The sequence below is a fragment of the Phascolarctos cinereus genome, unplaced genomic scaffold, assembly GCF_003287225.1.
Source record: "Phascolarctos cinereus isolate Bilbo 61053 unplaced genomic scaffold, phaCin_HiC Scaffold_1;HRSCAF=81, whole genome shotgun sequence".
NCBI classification, from domain to species: Eukaryota; Metazoa; Chordata; class Mammalia; order Diprotodontia; family Phascolarctidae; genus Phascolarctos; species Phascolarctos cinereus.
Genome location: NW_027555514.1, coordinates 201,863,429 through 201,884,545, shown reverse-complemented (window position 1 = coordinate 201,884,545; position 21,117 = coordinate 201,863,429). Strand labels below are relative to the sequence as shown.

At 36.0% G+C, this 21,117-nt stretch overlaps 1 protein-coding gene across 1 annotated transcript in view; it reads right to left on the bottom strand.

Moving 5' to 3' along the window:
- KIF21A (kinesin family member 21A) overlaps positions 1 to 21,117 on the bottom strand; it is a 171,524-nt gene that overhangs the window by 42,672 nt on the left and 107,735 nt on the right. Inside the window, 4 exon segments of the mRNA XM_020973700.2 lie at positions 16,980 to 17,000; positions 17,478 to 17,643; positions 19,344 to 19,445; positions 20,875 to 21,069. Of these exon segments, the coding sequence (XP_020829359.1) occupies positions 16,980 to 17,000; positions 17,478 to 17,643; positions 19,344 to 19,445; positions 20,875 to 21,069 (484 nt within the window).

The window sequence follows — 21,117 nt, the reverse complement described above, 5'->3', positions numbered from 1 at the left end:
AGCCTTTGGTCCAACGACAAAGTTGTACAGTACAATTTCTTAGTCAGAAAAGAAAAATCTAAGATTCCACCTTGGTGTATGACATGAATATTGGATATCAGCAAATACATACAAATGGTTTATTCTTACTATGAACTAAAAACATGTTTAAGTCACATTAACTCGAACTTGCAAGGTAAAATATACCCATAAAAATGCATGCCTGAAATTTTTTACAAGTCATACTCTGACACTGATCTGATTCACAAGTATATAAACAACAAAACCAGATTTGCATGCAACAGATGTTAGCAGTTACATAAACTTGCCCACAACAAACATAACTCCAGTTATTTCAGATAAACACAGCAGACTAATAAAATCTAAAATATACAAATCCAACAGAGCCGGGAAGACAAAACGGCCACTCTACCTTTTAACAGTCCACTATTTTAAGAACTGGGGCAGCTAGGTGGCGCAGTGGACAGAGTGCTCAGACTGGAGTCAGGAAGACTCATCTTCCTGAGTTCAAATCTGGCTTCAGATACTTACCAGCTGTGTGACCCTGGACAAGTCACTTAATCCTGTTTGCCTCAGTTCCTCATTTATGAAATGAGCTGAATAAGTAAATAGCAAACCACTCTAATATCATCGCCAAGAAAATTCCAAATGGGGTCACAAAGTGTCAGACATGATTCAAATGAATGAACAACAAGAAATTTTAAGAACTTGTTGCAAATTCATTTTGTTTGTACCTTTAAAGGAGTAACACTAGGGAAATAATCAATCACTACTTCTCTAACATTTCTTCTATCTGTACCCTTCTTTTTAGTCACAGAACCACAATCTTAGTTCACTCCTTCCTCAAATCTCCACTATTTCAATCATCTACAAAGTTGTCAAAGTGATATTTTCTTTTTCTTTTTCTTTTCCAGTTAAAGAAGCCTTTCTTTTTTAAAAACTAATTTATTTTTGATTTTCAACATTCACTTTCACAAGATTTTGAGTTCCAAATTTTCTCCTCTTCCCTCACCCCACCCCAAGATATCCCTTCTCCTCATCTGTCCTCCCTTCTATCCCTCCCCCCATTCAATTATCCCCTTCCCCTTCAACTTTCCTGTAGGGCAGGATAGATTTCTATGCCCCGTTTCCTGTATATCTTATTTCCCGGTTGCATGCAAAAAACAGTTTTTTTTGACTTTTGTTTTTAAAACTTTGGGTTCCAAATTTTCTCCCTTCCTCCCTTCCCACCCACCCTCATTGAGAAGGCAAGCAACTCAAAACAGGTTATACATGTGTAGTCATGCAAAACACTTCCATAGTAGTCACGTAGTGAAAAACTAAATATATTTCCCTTCATCCTATCCCGCCCCCCATTTATTCTATTTTCTCTTTTGACCCTGTCCCTCCTTAGAATTGTTTGCTTCTGATTACCCCTTCCCCCAATCTGCCCTTCCCTCTATCATCCCCTTGCTCTCTTGTCTCCTTCCTCCCCTATTTTCCCATAGATTTCCATACCCATCTGAGTGTGTATGTTATTCTCTCCTTAAGCCAAATTTGATGAGAATAAGATTCACTCATTCCCTCTCACCTTCCCCCATTTCCCCTCCACTGTAAAAGCCTTTTCTTGTCTGTTTTATGTGAGATAATTTACCCCATTCTACCTCTCCCTTTCTTCTCCCAGTATAATCCTTTCACCCCTTAATTTTATTCTCCAGATATCACCCCTTCATCTTCAACTCCCCTGTGCCCTTATTTATCTATCTATACATCTATCTATATACACATACATATAATTTTTTCCCCTCCAACTATTCTAACACTGACAAAGGACTTATGATTTACAAATATCATCTTTCCATGCAGGAATGTAAACAGTTCCACCTTATTAAGTCTCTTATGATTTCTCTTTCCTGTTTATTTCTTCATGTTTCCCTTGAGTCTTGTCTTTGAAAGTCAAATTTTCTATTCAGCTCTGGTCTTATGATCAAGAATGCTTGAAAGTCCTGTATTTCACTGAATGTCCGCTTTTTTCCCCTGATAATTATGCTCAGTTTTGCTGGGTAGGTAATTCTTGGTGTATCCTATCTCCTTTGCCCTCCAGAACATTATATTACAAGCCCTGTAGTCCCTTAATGTAGAAGCTGCTAATTCTTGTGTTATCCTGATTGTGTTTCCATAATACTTGAATTGTTTTTTTCTGGCTGCTTGCAATACTTTCTCCTTGATCTGGGAACTCTGGAATTGGGCTACAATGTTCCTATGTGTTTTCCTTTGGAGATCTCTTTCAGGAGGACAGTATTCTTTCAATTTCTATTTTGCCCTCTGGTTCTAAAATATCAGGGCAGTTTTCCTTGATAATTTCTTGAAAGATGATGTCTAGGCTCTTTTTTGGATCATGGCTTCCAGATAGTTCAATCATTTTTAAATTCTCTCTCCTGGATCTATTTTCAAGGTCATTTGTTTTTCCAATGAGATATTTCACATTGTTTTCTATTTTTTCATTCTTTTGAATTTGTTTTACAGTGTCTTGATTTCTCAGAAAGTCACTAGCTTCCAATTGCTCCATTCTAATTTTTAAGGAAGTATTTTCTTCAGTAAACTTTTGGACTTCCTTTTCCATTTGTCCAATTTTGCTTTTTAGTGCATTCTTCTCCTCAATGGCTTTTTGGACCTCTTTTGCCATTTGAGTTAGGCTATTTTCTAAGGTATTATTTTCTTCAATTTTTTGGGGGTCTCCTTTAGCAAGCTGTTGACTTATTTTTCATTATTTTCTTGCATCATCCTCAGTTTTCCCTCTACTTCTCTTACTTGCTTCTCAAAATCCTTTCTGAGCTCTTCCAGGGCCTGGGACCAATTCATATTTTTCTTGGAGGCTTTGGATGTAGGAGCTTTGACTTTGTTGTCTTCTTCTGGTTGTACGTTTTCATCTTCTTTGTCACCAAAGTAAGATACTATAGTCTGATTCTTTTTGCGCTGATTGCTCATGATCCCAGCCAATTACCTGAACTATAAACTCTTCGTTAGGGTAGGGGTCTGCTTCCAGTGTGGAGAATGTAGTGTCCCAAGCATCGGAGGTTTTGGGCAGCTGTTTTCAGAGATACTTCTAGGGCTCTGTAAATTTTCAGTTCTTCCAAGATGCTATGATCAAGGGCCAGGTGTTTACTCCTTTCCTGGCCTGTACTCTGGTCTATGAGTGACCACAAGAACTCTTTTCTGTCTTGGAATTGTGAGGAGGATTCTCCCTACACAACCACTACAAACCCCAACACACCAGTGCTCCTCCTTGCCCCAGGACTACTACCCAGAACTGTGACCCAGGTCCAAGCACGGGCAAAACAAGAGAATCCTGCACCAGCAAAGAGATCCCTGCAATCCCCCTCTGATCAGCCACTCAATTCCCCCACAGTCTGTGTGCAGGAAGCTCAGGAGGCAGACGCCGTCCCAGGACCCCAATCTGGGACTGGGGCTGGGACCTCCCACATTTTCTCTCACAGCAGACACAGACTTTTCCTACTGACCTTCTAAGTTGTCTTTGGCGTTCCTGGGGTGAGAAGTCTGGAAACCACACAGCTGCCCATGATTCAGTCCTCTGAGGCCTGCGCACCCATGCTGAGCTGCATTCCTTTCCCAGCCCAGCACAATATACCTTTCCGATCAACCATCCAGGTTGTCTTGGGCTGGAAATTTGTTTCACTCTGTCTTTTTGTGGGTTCTGCTGCTTTAGAATTTGTTTAGAGCCATTTTTTGCAGGTATTTGGAGGAGTCTGGGGGAGAGCTCAAGCAAGTCACTGCTTTAACTCTGCCATCTTGGCTCCACCCCCCTCCCAAAGTAATATTTTCTAAAACACAAGTCTAAACAAATCATTCCCTAGATTAAGAAGGCCCAGTGGATAAAACTGCATTGAAAATAAAATACAAACTCCTTTGGTTTGGCACATGGGCAGAGAACCTGCAGCCTCAAGGCCACATTCAGCCCTCAAAGTTCTCATGTGCAACTCTTCGACTGAATCCAAATGAAGTTCCCCATCCTTTGGCATTTGAAATACTTCACAATCTGGCTCCAGTCTACTCCAGGCCTATTTTGCATTATTCATCACATACTCTACATTCCAGACAAATCAGCCTACTCGTTCACCATACACAATGTCATCACCCATCTCCATGTCTCTACACACACTATCCTGTATGGCTAAACCGTAATTTCTCCTCACTCGTTATTTTTAACATTTTTGTCTTTATCATTAAAAACTTGACAAACATCAAAGAACATGAATATTTCCCCAAACAAAGGAGAACAGAAAAAGGTGGACTGCACATAAAACCCTGGCTTAGAATAGGTTTTATAAAGCATATTTCAAATGTAACATGCTAGTTCCAATGACCTCTGTGTTTCCTTCTGGATTTCTTTTGGATTTCTTCTGTGTATTTTAAAAAACAGATTCAATGATAATCCTTTCTTACCTTTCTAAAATATCATTATTATCCCCTAAATTCCCCCCTTACTCACACACCTTGAAAGAAATAAGAAAAAAGTATAACCAAACAAAACTAATTCACATACTGTTCAACTCTAATCCAATTGTTTGCCAAGAGATACGGATCACAGCTAATCAGTCTTAAGTTTTATTCATAGGTCTGAAGTATTTAGTTTTGTTTTATAGTGCTGCATCTTGAGTTCATTGCCTCTCAATCAGGAGAGTAACATGGATAATATGCTTTTTCATCTGCCCTCTGGAATCATAATTAGTCACTGCAATGACCAGAGCCCTATTTGGTGTTGCAATGTTGACATGATGGTATAAATTGCTTTCCTGGTTCTGCCCATCTCATTCTGCCTGAGCTCATCCAAGTTTTTCCAGGTTTCTCTAAAATGGATGGCTTTTGGATTACAGACAGTTCTCATTTTATATAAGTGCTGCAGACCTCAATGTAATGAGAATTTACCTTCAGATACGGGGAAAGGAGCTATAGAGAGAGATAGAAAAGGGGCCCATGCACCCCTGCAGGGAGGGGGGCAGCACACTATTCATTAGAGGACTGGGGATAGACATGTGGTACTGTCTGCAGAGGGACAGAAGGCAGACATGGGGGCAAAGGTCTCCTCTCAGCATTGGAGATCTCAAGTCAAGCCTCCAATCCAGCTATGGTGGGGGTAGTGGCAGTCTCTCTGCAGAACTTGGAAGTTTTGGGGTTTTTTTAGTTTAGGCTTTTTTTTTGGGGGGGGGTAGTGGGGAGAGGCTGTGGATGGAGAGGAGGTCAAGGGGGCCCTGAGATGAAGGGCAAAACTAGAGAGAGAGAGAGAGAGAGAGAGCACAGTACAGTACAGTGAAGTTAGCATAGGTATTTTTTGGGAATGAAGATTTCTTTCAGAATTCTATATGTAAAGCTGAATTTACATAATGTGAATTTACATAAAGCAAGAACCGTCTATATTTCTTATAGCACAATAATATTTCACTACACTGATATAAAATTTGTTCATGTATTTCTCAACTGATGGGCATATACTTTGATTCCAGCTCTTTCCTACAATAAAAAGTACAGCTTTAAACATTTTTTTGCACACATAGGCCTTTGCATTTTATTTGATTTCTTCACTATATAAGCCTAGAAGTGGTACTGCCAGGTCAAAAGGCAAATGATGTGACTCTACTTTTAATTTGCTTGCCACAACGTTGGATCAAGTTAAAGTTCTGCCAGTAATGGAATAATGTGGCTATCCTCTTGCAAGCTGTCCAACAACTGGAGTTTTCCATTTTGTCACCTTTATTAATCTGATGAGTATGAGACAGAACCTCAGAGTTGTTTTAATTTTCATTTTTCATATAATAATTCATAGAATTTTTTATATAGTTATTGATAGATTATCTTTCTTTTGGAATACTACCTCTTTATATCCTTTCATCATATCTATTAGGAATTGTTCTTGTTCTTATCTATTTATTGAAGTTCGATAACGTGCGCGCGCACACACACACACACACACAAGTCCTTTATGAGAGAAATATACCTCAAAAAAATTTTCACTAGTTAACTGTTTTAACTAGTTAACTGCATTAATTTTGTTTCTGTAAAAATTTTTCAATTCTGTGTAGTCAAAATTCTTCATTTTAACTTCTATAATCTCTATTCCTTGTCTAACCAAAAATCTTTTCCTATTTATAGATATGAAAGGTTTCTCCTTCCATTTGCCTCCAATTTTTAAAACTATTATTACTGATAGAACAATGTATATGTAGGTTCTGTATTAATTTTGGAGCTATTCATTCATTTATTTAACAAACATTAAGTATCTATTACGTACCAGGTGCTAAGTGCTTAATTGTTGCATACAGTATAAACTTCGTCTACTCCTAATTTTTGACTTCTTTCCAGTTTTCCCAAAAGCTTTCATGATTAGAAAGTTCTCACTTCAGAGGTTTTTTTAATAATGTTGTTGCAATTTTTGCTAATATTTACTGAATATATTTTCTACAAATATTCATAAGAAATATTGGTTCATCATTTTCTTTCTCTGTTTTATTTCTCCCTGGCTTAAGTATCAATATCAAGATCAAAAATTTCCTTTGTTTTCTCTTTATTGAGAATTCTTTTTCAATTTTTTTATATCAGAAATTTATCTTTCTGCTTTTTAAAAAGTTAGCTGTAGTTTACAATTTTATTAATTGTTTGAAAACTGGATCCTAATTTTACTACTTTATCAATGAGTTTTTATCAATTTATTGTCTTTTGATTTTCAGAATATCTATTTTTGTTCTGTTGTTTTCTAAAAAAAAGTTAACTTTTATATTTTATTTAGTTGTATAACAAATTTAGTAACTACAGCCTAGTTTATTTGTAAATTCAATAGATTTTTGTTATAAATTTTATTTATTGCTCTTTCGGGTTTGGTTGCTTTTATAAAAATTTTATTCCTTTTCTGTTTATTATCTCTTTTTAATGAAAATTTTCCTCTAAGGACTGTTTTTGCTGCCTTATAAAAGTTCTGAAATGTTGTGTCACAGTTTTCATTTTATGATTAAAATATTCATTGTTGTTATTTCTTCCTTTGACCTAACAATTCTTTTTCTCATTAATTTGGTTTTAGTTTTTAACATTCATTTCCACAAAATTTTGAGTTCCAAATTTCCTCCCCATCTCGCCCCTCCTCCCACCCCTCCCTTCAATCACTCATTCTCTTCTGTTATTCCTTTCCTTTTCTCTTTTCCTGTAGGGTAAGACAGATTTCTACACCCAATTTATTGCCTGTGTATCTTATTTCCCAGTTATATATGAAAACAATTTTTAACATTCATTTTAAAAACTTTTGAGTTCCAAATTCTCTCCCTTCCTTCCTCCCCATTCACCCTCATTGAGAAGGCAAGCAATTCAATATAGGTTATTCATGTCTACACATGTATAAAAAACACTTTCATAATACTCATGGTGTGAAAGAATAGCTATGTTTCCCTCTATCCTATCTTGCCTCCCATTTATTCTCTTCTCTCCTTTGATCCTGTCTCTCCTCAAAAGTGTTTGCTTCTGATTACTCCCTCCCCCAATCTGCCCTCCCTTCTATCACCCCCCATCTCCTTCCCCCTATTTTGCTGTAGGGTAAGATAGATTTCCATACCCAACTGAGTGTGTGTTATTCCCTCCTTAAGCCAAATCTGATGAGAGTAAGGTTCACTCATTTCTTCTCACCTTCCCCCTCTTTCCCTCCACTGTAAAAGCTTTTTCTTGCCTCTTTTATGTGAGATAATTTACCCCATTCTACCTCTCCCTTTCTCCTTCTCCCAGTACATTCCTCTCTCACCCCTTAATTTTCTTTTTTAGATATCATCCCTTCATAATCAACTCACCCTGTGCCCTCTATCTATATATATTCCCTCCAGCTACTCTAATAATGAGAAAGGTCTCATGAGTCACAAATATCATCTTTCCATTTGGGAATGTAAACAGTTAGTTCAACTTCAATAAGTCCCTTATAACTTCTCTTTCCTGTTTACCTTTTCATGCTTCTCTTGAATCTTATATTTAAAAGTCAATTTTTCTATTTAGCTCTAGTCTTTTCTCAAGAACGCATTAAATTTCTCTATGTCATTGAATGTCAATTTTCCCCCTCATTAATTACACTCAGTTTTGCTGGGTAGATGATTCCTGGTATTAATCTAAGCTCCTTTGACTTCTGGAATGTCATATTCCAAGCCCTCTAATCTTTCAATGTAGAATCTGCTAAGTCTTATGCTAGCTATCCTGATTGTGGTTCCACAATACTTGAATTGTTTCTTTCTGGCTGCTTGCAATATTTTCTCCTTGACCTAGAAACTCTAGAATTCGGCTATAATATTTCTGGGAGTTTTCATTTTGGAATCTCTTTCAGGAAGTTATTGGTGGATTCTTTCAACTTCAATTTTGCCCTCTAGTTCTATCAGGGCAGTTTTCCTTGTTAATTTCTTGAAAGATGATGCCTAGGCTCTTTTTTTGATCATGGCTTTCAGGTTGTCTAGCAATTTTTTAAATTCTCTCTCCTGGATCTATTTTCTAGGTCAGTTCTTTTTCCAATGAGATATTTAACACTGTCTTTTAATTTTTCATTCTTTTGGTTTTGTTTTATAATTTCTTGATTTCTCATAGAGTCATTAGCTTCCATTTGCTCCATTCTAATTTTTTTTCTTTTTCTTTTTGGCTAGGCAATGAGGTTAAGTGACTTGCCCAGGGTCACACAGCTTCTAAGTGTCAAGTGTCTGAGGCCAGATTTGAACTCAGGTCCTCCTGACTCCAAGGCTGGAGCTCTATCCACTGTGCCACCTAGCTGCCCCCACTCCATTCTAATATTTAAGGAATTATTATTATTTTTTAAAGCAGTTGGGGTTAAGTGACTTGCCCAGGGTCACACAGCTAGTAAATGTCAAGTACTTGGTCTGACACCAAATTTGAACTCAGGTCCTCCTGACTTCAGGGTTGGTGCTTTATCCACTGCACCACCCAGCTGCCCCAGGAATTATTTTCTTCAGTGAGCTTTTGGACCTCCATTTCCATGTGGCCAATTCTGCTTTTTAAGGCATTCTTCTCCTCACTGGCTTTCTGGACCTCTTTTGCCATTTGGTCTAGTCTATTTGTTAAGATATTATTTTCTTCAGTATCTTTTTGAGGTCTCCTTTAGTAAGCTGTTCACTCATTTTTCACGATTTTCTTGTATCACTCTCATTTCTCTTCCTAGTTTTTCCTCTACTTCTCCTACTTGATTTTCAAAATCCTTTTTGAGCTCTTCCATGACCTGAGACCAATCCATATTTTTCTTGGAGGCTTTGGCTATAGGAGCTTCAACTGTGCTGTCTTCTGAGTGTATATTTTGATCTTTCTTGTCACCAAAGTAAGTTTATATAGTCAGTTTTTTTCCATTGTTTGCTCATTTTCCTAGCCTATTACTTGACTTTTTAACTCTTTGTTAAGGTAGGGCTTTGCTTCCAGTGTGCAGGGTGAACTGTCCCACGCTTCAGGGATTTGTGTAGCTGTTTTCAGAGATACATCTAGGGACCTAGATGTTTTCAGTTCTTCCAAGGTGGTATGATCTAAGATGAGGTGTCTATGCCTTTCCTGGTCTGTGCTCTAGTCTGTGAGTGACCACAAGCACTCTCTTCTGCCCTGGAATTGTCAGAAGGGTCTCCTCTTCACTGCTTCCATAAGCTTTGCTATGCTAGTGCTCCTCCTTGCCATAGGACTACCACCCAGGACTGCCAAGCAGATCCAACTATGGGCAAAGCAACAGAGTCCTGCCTCAGTGTTAGCAAAGAGACCCCTGTAAACTCCTTTTGACCAGCTGTTCAATGCCATTATTCTTTGTGGGCTGAGAGCTCCTGAAGCAGGTGCTGCTGCTGCTGCTGCTAATGATGATGATTCAATCACTCCCAAGGCCTGTTCCTGGTTTGCTGGGACCAGGGCTGTGCTGAGCCCGAGGCTGGACTGGGCTCCTCTCACCCAGGCTCAACAGACTTTTCCTACTGACCTTCTAAGTTGTCTTTGGCATGTATGGGTTGAGAAGTCTGGAAACTGCCACAGTTGCCAGTGATTTAGCCTCCTGAGGCCTGCTCTGAGTTTGCTGGAGCCCAGTCTACGCTGGCGTGACTTGCACCGGACTGTGCTCCTCTCAGCCTGGCATAACAGACTTTTCCTGTCGACCTTCTGAATTATCTTGGGCTGGAAATTTGTTTCACTCTGCTTTTTTATGAGATCTGCTGCTCTAGCATTTGTTTAGTGTCATTTGTATAGGCATCTGAGGGGTTTGGGAGAGGGTTCCAGCAAGTCCCTGCTTTTACTCCACTTGGCTCTTTAGGATTAAAATTATTTAGTACCATTTAAGTTTGAATTATTTCTTCAAATACCCTTTCATTGATTAAAATTTTTAATGTATCAGGTTAGAAAAAGATTGAATACTTCTCCTTTTCTGCATTTGACTGAGGCTATATAATGCTAATATATGGTCAATATTTCTAATGGTGTTATACACACCTGAGAAATCTTTACATCCCTTTCTGGTCTCAGTAATCACCAGAGAAACCTTTCTAAAAATTATATTTGGTTTCTTATTCCTTGTTTGTTAGATTTATCTAGGTCCACAGCTATTATAATTTTACTTTTCACTTATCTTTATAGTTTCATTAACTACTTTTTCTTCAAATATTCAGGTGCTATACCTCTTAGTGCATGTGTGTATGTGTGTGTGTGTGTGTGTATAGATACACATATGTATCTATATACACACATACATACACATATGTATATAATACTTATATTATTTCATTATCTATGGTCCAATTAAGAATAAACCAGCTTCCTTGCTTATCCTTTTCTGACTCTGTCTATTTTTATTACTGAGGCATAATGAATTCTGGCCCAGGTGCTCATTTTATCTCTCTATAAATCTTTATGTTCCAACTGTGTTTCTTAAAAACAACACATTGCTGAATTCTCCTTCCTAATCCATTCTGCTATCCTCTTTCATTTAATGAGGGTGTTCATGCCATGGACATTCATTATTGTGACTGTTAATTTTTTTATTTCCCTTCATACTCTTTTTCTCCTCTTCTTTCCCCTCTCTTCTCCACTTACCCTTTACAAAGAATAGAAAGGAAAGGAAACAAGAATTTATCAAGAACTTACTATGTGTTGGACACTCCATGAAGTGCTGGAAATACAAATACAAACAAAAAAGACAGTCCCTGTCTTTAATCTTACATTATAATGGGTGAAGACAATGACACAAAAGGGAGCTATAGAAAAATGTGTGGGAAGAAGAAAGTACCTAGCATAAGAACATGGTTTTGAAATCCAGATGCCAAGAGAACAGGGTCAGGAAGACAATGAAGGATGACCTGGGCCCCTCTATATGAAGGAGGCTCCAGGAGGAGCCGGTATAAGGGGGTGGATCTTATTGTGATATGTTTCATGTTCAGAAGGTTGTAGGAATGATCAGATGTTCCACGGGTAGAAGGCCTCAGGTGCTGAAGGAGGTATAGCATGAGACAGAATGGTTTCAAAGTCTGAAAGCTAGAACAGGGACAGTAGGCAAATTTCAAGGTTTCTACACATTTCAGATTTTTTAATGAGAGAGGAAAGAAGGAAGGAAGGAAGGTCTTATTAAGCACCTTCTATGTGCCAGGCACTATGTTAAGTGCTTTACAAATATTATCTCATTTGATATTCATAACAGCTCTTCAGATAGGTGCTATTATTACTTCCATTTTTCAATTGAGGAAACTGAGTCAAATAGAAGTTATGTTACTTGCCCAGAATTATTTAGCTTGCAAGTGTCTGAGGTTGGATTTGAACTCATCTTTCTGCTTCTGGGTCCAGCACTCTATCCAGTGTCATCTGTCCCTAAAATTATACTGTTTTGAAGAGTAAGTTATTTTTGGTATTAGCCTTTATCTTTTCCTTTTTAGAATACTTCATTCCAAGATTTATTTTCCTTTATTATACTTGCTGTATTACCATGTATGATTCTGAGCACAGCTCCATAGTAGTCCCTTTCTGACTTTTTGTAGTTATTTTTTCTTTAACTTAGAAATTCTGGATTTTGACAATGACATCCTTAAGCTGTTCTCGTTCTCGTTATCTCTCTCTCTCTCTCTCTCTCTCTCTCTCTCTCTCTCTCTCTCTCTCTCTCTCTCTCTCTCTCTCTCTCTCTCTCTCTCTCTCTCTCTCTCTCTCTCTCTCTCTTCTCTCTCTCCCTTCCTCCCCTCCCTTCTTTTGAGTTGCACATTTTCTTTTGTGACATCTTAAATGTTGGTGTGCAGATTTTTTGTTGTTATTTCAGCATGGTATACAAGGAGTTTGGTATTCCTAAAGCTATTTCTAATCAATCTCTTTACTGGGCCATTTCTTTTTTTATAAAGATACCTTATATTTTCTTCTATCCCTGCTCCCATCCCCAATCTTTTGATTTTATTTTAGTATTCCTTGTTGTCTCATGCATTCATTGAGTTTCTTTTGCCCCATTCTGTTTTTTAAGGAAGTCCACAATTTGGTTAAGGCTTTGCATCATCTTTTCTAAGCTATTTATTCTCCTCACAACTCCTTTCCCTCCAGAACTCGTAAATTTCATTTAGAATTTCATTTTTCATCTCTTATTTCATTTCTTCCAGTCACTGCTGCAGTCACTTGCGACCAAGTCATTTTTGCCTCTGCGGCTCTGCTTAATACAGATTTATTCTCTTCTAGGTTTACCTCTCTAGCTGTCATTCCAAAAAATATTTCTTCCTTATGTTTTCCTCTGAGCACATATGTTTTTAGCTTCAGCTTTTAGCTTGTTTGTTCTTTTCCCTCTGTACTATGGATCCCACTGTTGCTGCCTTTTTGTATGCAGTGTTGTACTAGGTCCTATCCTCTGTCTTAATCCCTGATTTCTGTCTTATTCTTTTGGCAGAGTCAAGAGAAGCACAAAGATTTGGAAGCATGATGAACAGGGTTCAAATGGCATTTCAGGCACTTACTAACCCCTGGGCAAGTTGCTTAACATTTTTCACACTTCAATTTTCTCATCAATAAAATGAGAGATTTGGACTCCAATGAGTTCAAATTGAGGTTTTCTTTTAGCTATCAATCTATGGTCTTATTTTCCACTAATAATTCTAATCAGTCTTTGTCCCCTCCTTGCACAATTACCCTGTCAGTAAGTTCCATGCCCTGATAGGGTTCAGTCAAGTGGGGGAGATCATGCTGGTTTCATGCTTCCTGAACTCTGGTATAGGCACTCTGGCCCTGTCTTCATGGTCCATGACCTATAGGAGTTGGACCATCCTGGTCAGAGTACCAGTTGGCTTCAAGACTGATTACTGGACTTTAAGGTGAAGCCACTGGTGTGGCAACTCTCTCAGATTTCCCTGTTTTCACCCATTTACCAGAGTTTGAACTGGTTTCCATAGTAGAATCCCCCTTCCCATCTTCATAGATTCCAGACTGTCTGCCAGAGTTCAAGTTGACTACCTCTGATGTGACCCTTCACTGACTTTTAGTCATATTTTTGTGCAACTCTGGACTGAATGGAGGAGCACAGTTTTGTTTCTCTTGAGTTTTCTTCATTTTAACACTACCTGGGGGTCTTCTGAAATATTTGCTGGAACCTGTTAGGGAAAGCCAGGCTCCTTTACAACCTTTTGCATCACCATCTTGACCAGAAGTCCCATCAACTTGGAGAACCTCTGTTAATTACTTGTCATGTGACACATACATATCTTCTAAGAGGCAGTGAGATTTAGTGAATAGGCAATTGACCTAAATCAAAAAGACCTGGGCTCCATTTTCTCTTCAGCTACATACTGACTATGTGACCCCAAGAAAGATGCAGAGTGAGGGTTTATTTTTGATTATGACTAACGTAGGAATTTTTTTAATCTGATTATGCATATATATTATAGGTTTTTTCTTTTTCTTTTTAATGGAGGCAGGGATAGGAGGAAGAAAAATTAATTGAATAAAATAAAATTTTTAAAATTACAGAACACAATTTTCAGAGAAGGTAACAATCTGCATTGGTAAAGGGAATTACTCAGAGAGTAACTGTGCATTGATGAAAGAACTGTGCATCGATGAAGTCACAGGCTTAGAGCAATTCAATTTTTTGTACTGTCTCATATGTATATGTGTTGCTTCACTCCAATAGAAGAGAAGCTGCTTGAGAACAGGGACTGTTTTTGTCTTTGTACCCCCAACACCTAGCACAGTTGTAGAATATTACTATATTCTAAGCACTTAATTCAACAACATATTGTTTAAAGAAACACAATACAAAGATTTCAGAGTTAAATTAAGAAGTTACAACAAAACTGATTATGTTTTAGCTCAAGTAAAAACGACAGAGTACAAACATAATCTAAGAAAAGGCAACAATAAAAACAGGCTTAATTAGATGAGATAATCAGAATAGAATACGTTTTTCTGAAAGGCAAATGAATTTATACAAATAATAAATATATATGCACCAAATGGCATAGCATCTACATACTTAAATGACTTATAGAGAGAAATAGATAATAAATATTGAGGGACATCAATAAATTCCTTTCACATCTGGATAAATCTAAGCAAATAAACAAGAAACAAGTAAAATATTTGAATAAAATTTTAGAAAAGTTATATATGATAGACCTCTGGAGATTACTCAATGTGGATAGAAATGAGCATATATGTGTTTCTCAGCTGTTTTTGGCACCTTTACAAAAAGTGACTTTAAAACTTCACAAACTAATGCAGAAAAATATCGACCATGATACGATAAAAAAAAAGCATATTCAATAAAGGGCTACTAAAGAAAGGATTAAAGCTAACTGCCAAATAAATTAATCATAAAGAATGAGTGGGTCAAAAAATAATTTCATTAAAGATAAGACTAGAATGAGATAGCATTCCCAAAATTTTTGGGATATAGAAAAGGAAGTCTTTAATGGAAGATTTACAATTCTAAATATTTCCATCAATAAAGAAATAACAGATCAATTAAATAGTTGCAATTAATGCAACCAAAAAAACCCTAGAAAAATCAACTCCTTGAAAACCCCTAATTAAATAAACTTTGAAGAATAAGGAAGAAAGTAAGAAAACTATACCTCAAAAGCTATTAAACTGTTTATCTTTTGACCGACTGATACAACTGTTGAGTCTATAACCCAAAGAGATCAAAAAAAGGTGAAAAGGTCCTAAATCTATAGCAGCACTTTTTGCAGTAACAAAGATGTACAAATTTAAAAAGACAGTTACGTCAAATGATTTAACAAGTTATGATATATGATTATGATGGAATACTGTAAGAAATGATACTGCCTTTCATATGCTCCAAAGAAGAAAAAACGATGAAGAGGATGATGTCAGAAAAAAAGCAATGCAAAGAGAAGTGAGTAGAACCAGGAGAACAATGTACACAGTAACAAGAAAATTGTAAAGTTAAACAACTTTGAAAGACTTAGATACATTGATCAATGTAGTGACCGACCATGACTCCAGAGAACTCATGATGAAGCATTCTGCCTGCTTCAGGATAGAGAGGTAATGAACTCAGAGTGAAGACTGAGACCTATTTTTTGGACATAGCCAATGCAGGAATTTATTTTGCTTGATTATACAGGTTTGTAACAAGGGTTTTAATTTTGTTTTTCTGCATTCTTGATGGGGAGAGCAGTGCAAGAGACGGCAGTAGGAAGGAGAAAAGGTGAATTTTTGTTGATTGAAAGAAATTTAATAAAAAAAGAAATTAAATAAAGTCTTTGGATTGCTGTCAAAAATATTAATATACAGTTTCAATCATTACCTGAAAATTGTGTGCGTGCATGTGTGTGTGTGTGTGTGTGTGTGTGTGTGTGTGTGTGTGTATGTGTGTACCCTGGACCTGAGATTTCAATGGAACAGATAACATTACCAATGAGAACACTTTCTCTATGATGGCTTTTCAACGCCTGCTCTGTGGTAGTTTTGACAGGGCACTGAAGGATTAAAGGGCCCAAAGTCCTATAGCCAGATTATATCACGGTCACAACTTGAACCCAGGTCTTCTCAATTCTAAGGCTGGCTCTCTGTCTACTATGCCACACACATACACACAAACATACACACACACACATAATTACTGTAAAATCACATCATCTAAACATTCCACAATTCAACTTAAATAGTTGAAATGTGAATTTATAATTACTAACCTACATGGTCTCAACAACATTTTCCATTTAATTTTTTGGTTAGGACTTTTAAGGGCTTTTAGTTACTTCTTCAATTTTCAAATTTAAGATTAATTTTGTAAAATTAGTATTTCATGGAAACAAGAACATTCCAAAAGAACCTTTCAGATTTTACCTTGCTGATGAAATTTATCTAATACCTTTGGGTATTCAGGTGCAAAGTCAAATAAAGAAAGGCTGAATTTCCTAATATTACGTGTAGAATTACTCTTCTTAAACTGACAAAAAATAAAATTGCACATATAAGCTATGGAAGCAGTTTGAAATGCATGCTTTTCTTAATTTTGCAATTATGAAAACACAACACTAACGTGCCAGTCTATAAAGTCTATCTTAAAGAATAGCAGGTTGATTAATAACAACACAATTCATAAATTCACAAAGAGCTTAGGTTCCAAAATAAGCTATTTTGTAATGTTAAAACAAGAAATAGAAGTTAACAGATACATCTTTAATTAACACCGACTCTATATTCCATTTTTCTCAGCTGAAAAGAGAACATAAATGAGATGCAGTATACTACATAGGGTTTACCAAATTATAGGTTCTATAGAAGTTCATTTCTTGCTTTTACCTTTGGGTGGGTAAGTGATGAACTGAAACACTAAACAGTTTTGAATTATGGGGAAAAGTAACTCCGTAATGAGTGTATTTACAAAAAACAGTACATGCAAAAGCAGCTGACTATTTAAAAAAACAACAACACTAAGATGCACCACAGTTAGTGGACATGAATAATTAGTAATTCATGCAGCTGTAGAGTACACAAAAAGCTAACATACTTACCTAATGATATGCTATCTAGATCTGTGTAAACAACAGTAAAAAAGGAAACAAAAAGCAACACTCCAATCAAAACAGATCCAACTTCAAAGATTCCCACACAAAATAAGATAATGTCCTGTTTAACTTTAGGAGAAGTAGAATAGATGCCGTAACAAACACAATTTTACTCTTTAAAATGTACATAAAGCATGTAATAAATTGTTTTCAATGTCTTAATAGTCTTAAGGACACTCAAGAAGCTTAGCTGAATTTTTAAAATCACAAAAATGATAAATGGCTCAATGGGGTTAAATGTATTTTTTAAGTGATCTTTTTTTTTCCTATACTAGTCTATCTTCAAAAAAGTCCCTGCATGCAAATTAAAGATAGAATAATTTTCAGAAGCATAAGTAAATACAGCATCTATTCACAAAAGTAATAGAAAAAATATCCACCACAGGAGGCAACATGAGCTAAACAACCATGCGTTTTATTAAACAAAAATGTAATCAAAATTACCTTGTAAAGCATGTCCTAGTAAAGCATCTAACTCCGGATTTAATTCTGCTTTCTCTTTCAACATATGGAATAAAAGCTGATTTTGAGTGGCACTAGTTATTTCTGTTTGCTTAAGTCGACCTTCAAGGACTTTAATTTGGGCCTCTTTCTGGGCTGCTTGGAGACCCTGAAATATTACCAAAAATAAAGATTTTTAAATGGCCTTTCTGAAAACTTGAACAAAACATTTCTCCTCAAATGTCTACATAAATGAAGGAAGATAACCATGGGAAAAAGTTATATGAATCAGAGGACAATTTTACACAGATTAGCCATAATCATATTTTTTACTCATCTGGAAGTGAGAGGAGAAAGATGTCTTCAAGTCAGAGGTTTCAAATTAAAATGAAACTGTATATTTCTGGTTGTTTTCTTTCCTCTTTGATTTCTTGATGAATGCCTAAAAATAAGTACTAAGCCAAAACAATAATGCTGGGATTCTTTAGACTTCTTATCGTTTTTACCTTTGCTTAGTACAAAAGGAAAATTATTTTAGCATCTTTATTTGTTCTAAAATCTTAGGACAGTAAAGGACAAGCTAATAAAAAACAAATAGTAAAAGTGATTCTGCTACCTTTAGTTAGCTAAAAAAGGATACTTTACAAATTAAGGTCTAAAGTGAAGAAAACTGTTAAGTTTCACAATGGACATTAGGTAGGTAGTTAGAATTAAAAGAAGAATTAGGCAGAATTTTAAAACTCATCTAGTTTAACACCTCATTCAATGTAGGAATTCCCTGTGCAACATTCATAAATACAGACTGTTTGAATAAGTCTAACTCTTGCTGAACAGACATAGATTGCTAGGATATACAGCCATACCTCACACAACACTTGCCAAACCAATATTTCTTCACAGTTATATTAATATGTAGAATCCTAGAGTTAGAAAGGACTTGAGATTCTTTATTTAAATATTATAAACAAGGCCTATCTTAACTTTCCATTTGATTCAGCAGATTACCTAAACTACTATGATTGACAATTCCAGTTGGTACCTAAGTCCAAGTGCAGATAGGTGGTGCAATGGAAAGAGAGCCAGGCCTAGAGTCAGGAAGACCTGAGTTCAAATGTGGCCTCAGACACCTATAGCTATGTGGCTTTGGGCAAGTCACTTAACCCTGTTTGATTTCCTCATCTGAAAAATAAGCTGTAAAAGGAAACGGCAAACCACTCCAGTATCTTTGCCAAGAAAACCCTAAACGGGGTCACAAAGAGTTAGACACAACTGATCGACAAAACAAAAACCACCCAAGTCCAATGATGTGAACTCCCCCATAAGAATCAGTCTGAAAATAAGACCCATTCCTGAATTGCTAAATAGGCAAAGGATAAGAGTAATAGACAGTTGTAGGTACAAAAATTTTCAAAAGACTTAGAGGCTCTGATTACCACAACAATCAACTACAATTCCAGAGGACTAATGATAAAATATGCTACCCACCTGCTGATAGAAAGGATGGACTAAGAATTAAGACTGAGACATTTTGGGGGATGCATCCAATATGGGAATTTGTTTTGCTTGACTATACAAATTTGTACTAGGATTTTATTTTTTTTGCTTTCTCAATGCAAGGCAAGGAGCAAGGGGTTTACTAGAGAGAAGGTGGAAGAGAAAGTTCATGAAAAGAAATAAAATTTAATTTTAAAACATCAGTTTGATACATACATGAACATGAATACATTTTCACAGAACCAATGAATGCTATTAACCATGACAGATGGGCTTACGTAGAAATGGGATGGACCTGACTAATATATTCCAGGACAGAATGAGCATTTTATGCTATATTTAGTGTACTCATTAAAACATATATTCATACTTTACCTTATTAATGCCCATTGACAGAAAATGGTCTAGAAGATACCGAGCTTCTGTAAGAGTACAAGCACTTATCACTGTTGTGACATCCAGGGTCTCTCCTTCTTCCTGAAGCAAAAATAAAATTGTGATTATTCATTACAGCTAAATGAATTAACAATTATACACTGAATGTTCACTGTGTCCTCCATGTTTTAACAACTAATCTCTGCTAATGTAAATATTCTGATTTTTATGTTACCAAAAGAGAGGTGTAACTGAAAAAGTAAGTGGGCCAGTCATTTAGTAAGAACAATAGAGTCCAAGTTCTACTATGACAACTCTAAAATATAAAACCAAACAAAAGACAAAGCACAAAAGGAAAGCCTCCAAAGGTTTATGACAAAACATGGAAAATATTCACAACAAATGAGAAGACAAAGAAGCATGTAATCTCCATTGGTGGAAGCAGTACCCACATTGAAGAAATCATGGATCCTCCTAGTATCACATTTATTATTTGTAAGGCAATGTTGACAATTTGGAAAAGCACAATATGTAGTCCCTGCCTTTAACATGCTTACACTGTATTAGGAAAAAAATATAGATACACATGTGAAAAGAGAATTATATATAATAATATTATGTTACATATTATATATAAATATAAAGCAGTATAAGTGCCATATGAATCATAAGTCAGAAGGAAAGACTACTTCAGAATAGGGTATCATAAAAGTACAGAATCCCGAAGTCTAAAGGAGCCATAGAGACCATTTATTCCAACTCTTCCTTAAGGCACCAATCAGTAGTATTAAAATAAAAATTTACATTATATAGTACTTTCTTCACAATAGGAAACTTATTGTTATCTCTGTTTTACACATGAGAAAGCTAGGGCTTTAATTAACAGAAGTAAGGTCTAAGCTTGCCTTTAATGGTTGAATGCTATTTAGATAAGGAGGAGAGCATTCTAGGAAAGGAGGAATACATGATAAAATCTATGAAGGAAAGAAAGTACATTCTGAGGGGGTTGAGTGAGCAGGGGTGAAGGGAGGGTTGAGAAATAATGAATATATCAGTTTGTCTAAAATGTATTTGTTTGAGTTTTCTTCCACAAAATGACTAAGACGGAAATGTTTCACATGATTACACATGCATAACTTCTATCAAATTGCTTACCATTTAAGGAATGGGTGTGAGGAGGGAGAGAGTGATAGAATTTTGAACTCAAAACTTAAAAAAAAGAATGTTAAAAATTGTTTTTACATGTAATTGGGGAGAAAATAAAATATTATTTAAAAATAAAAGAAAAAATAATGATTTGATTTTTGGAGTACCAACTTTAGCATTTCTGAACATAGTATTATGATACATTTGCAAAATCTTAGAGTAGATATAAATAGCTAAATCACATACTACCTTTACCTCTACAAATTTACAGATCATAGAAAACATAAGTATTTTATGTTAAATTTTTAGAATTAAATGTATGTTAATGTTTAAAAATGTTCTACTACTCCAAGTCACCAAGTATTTTTTTTTTTGGATTACTGACCTTTGCTTCTTCCATTTGCATGATATTGGCTTGACAATCAGAAATACTATCATTGATGTAATCTATATTTGCAGTTAGTGACTCCATCTCTTCATTGATGTTAAGTACATTTCTATCACTATCTCCATTATCCTTGATGAACTTTTCCTTTCTTTTTGAAAGTTTTTCTCTTCTTTTTGTGAGTTCTTCACGTTGCTATTGCCACAGAAATGGATATAAATTATATATTCACAAAATCATCAA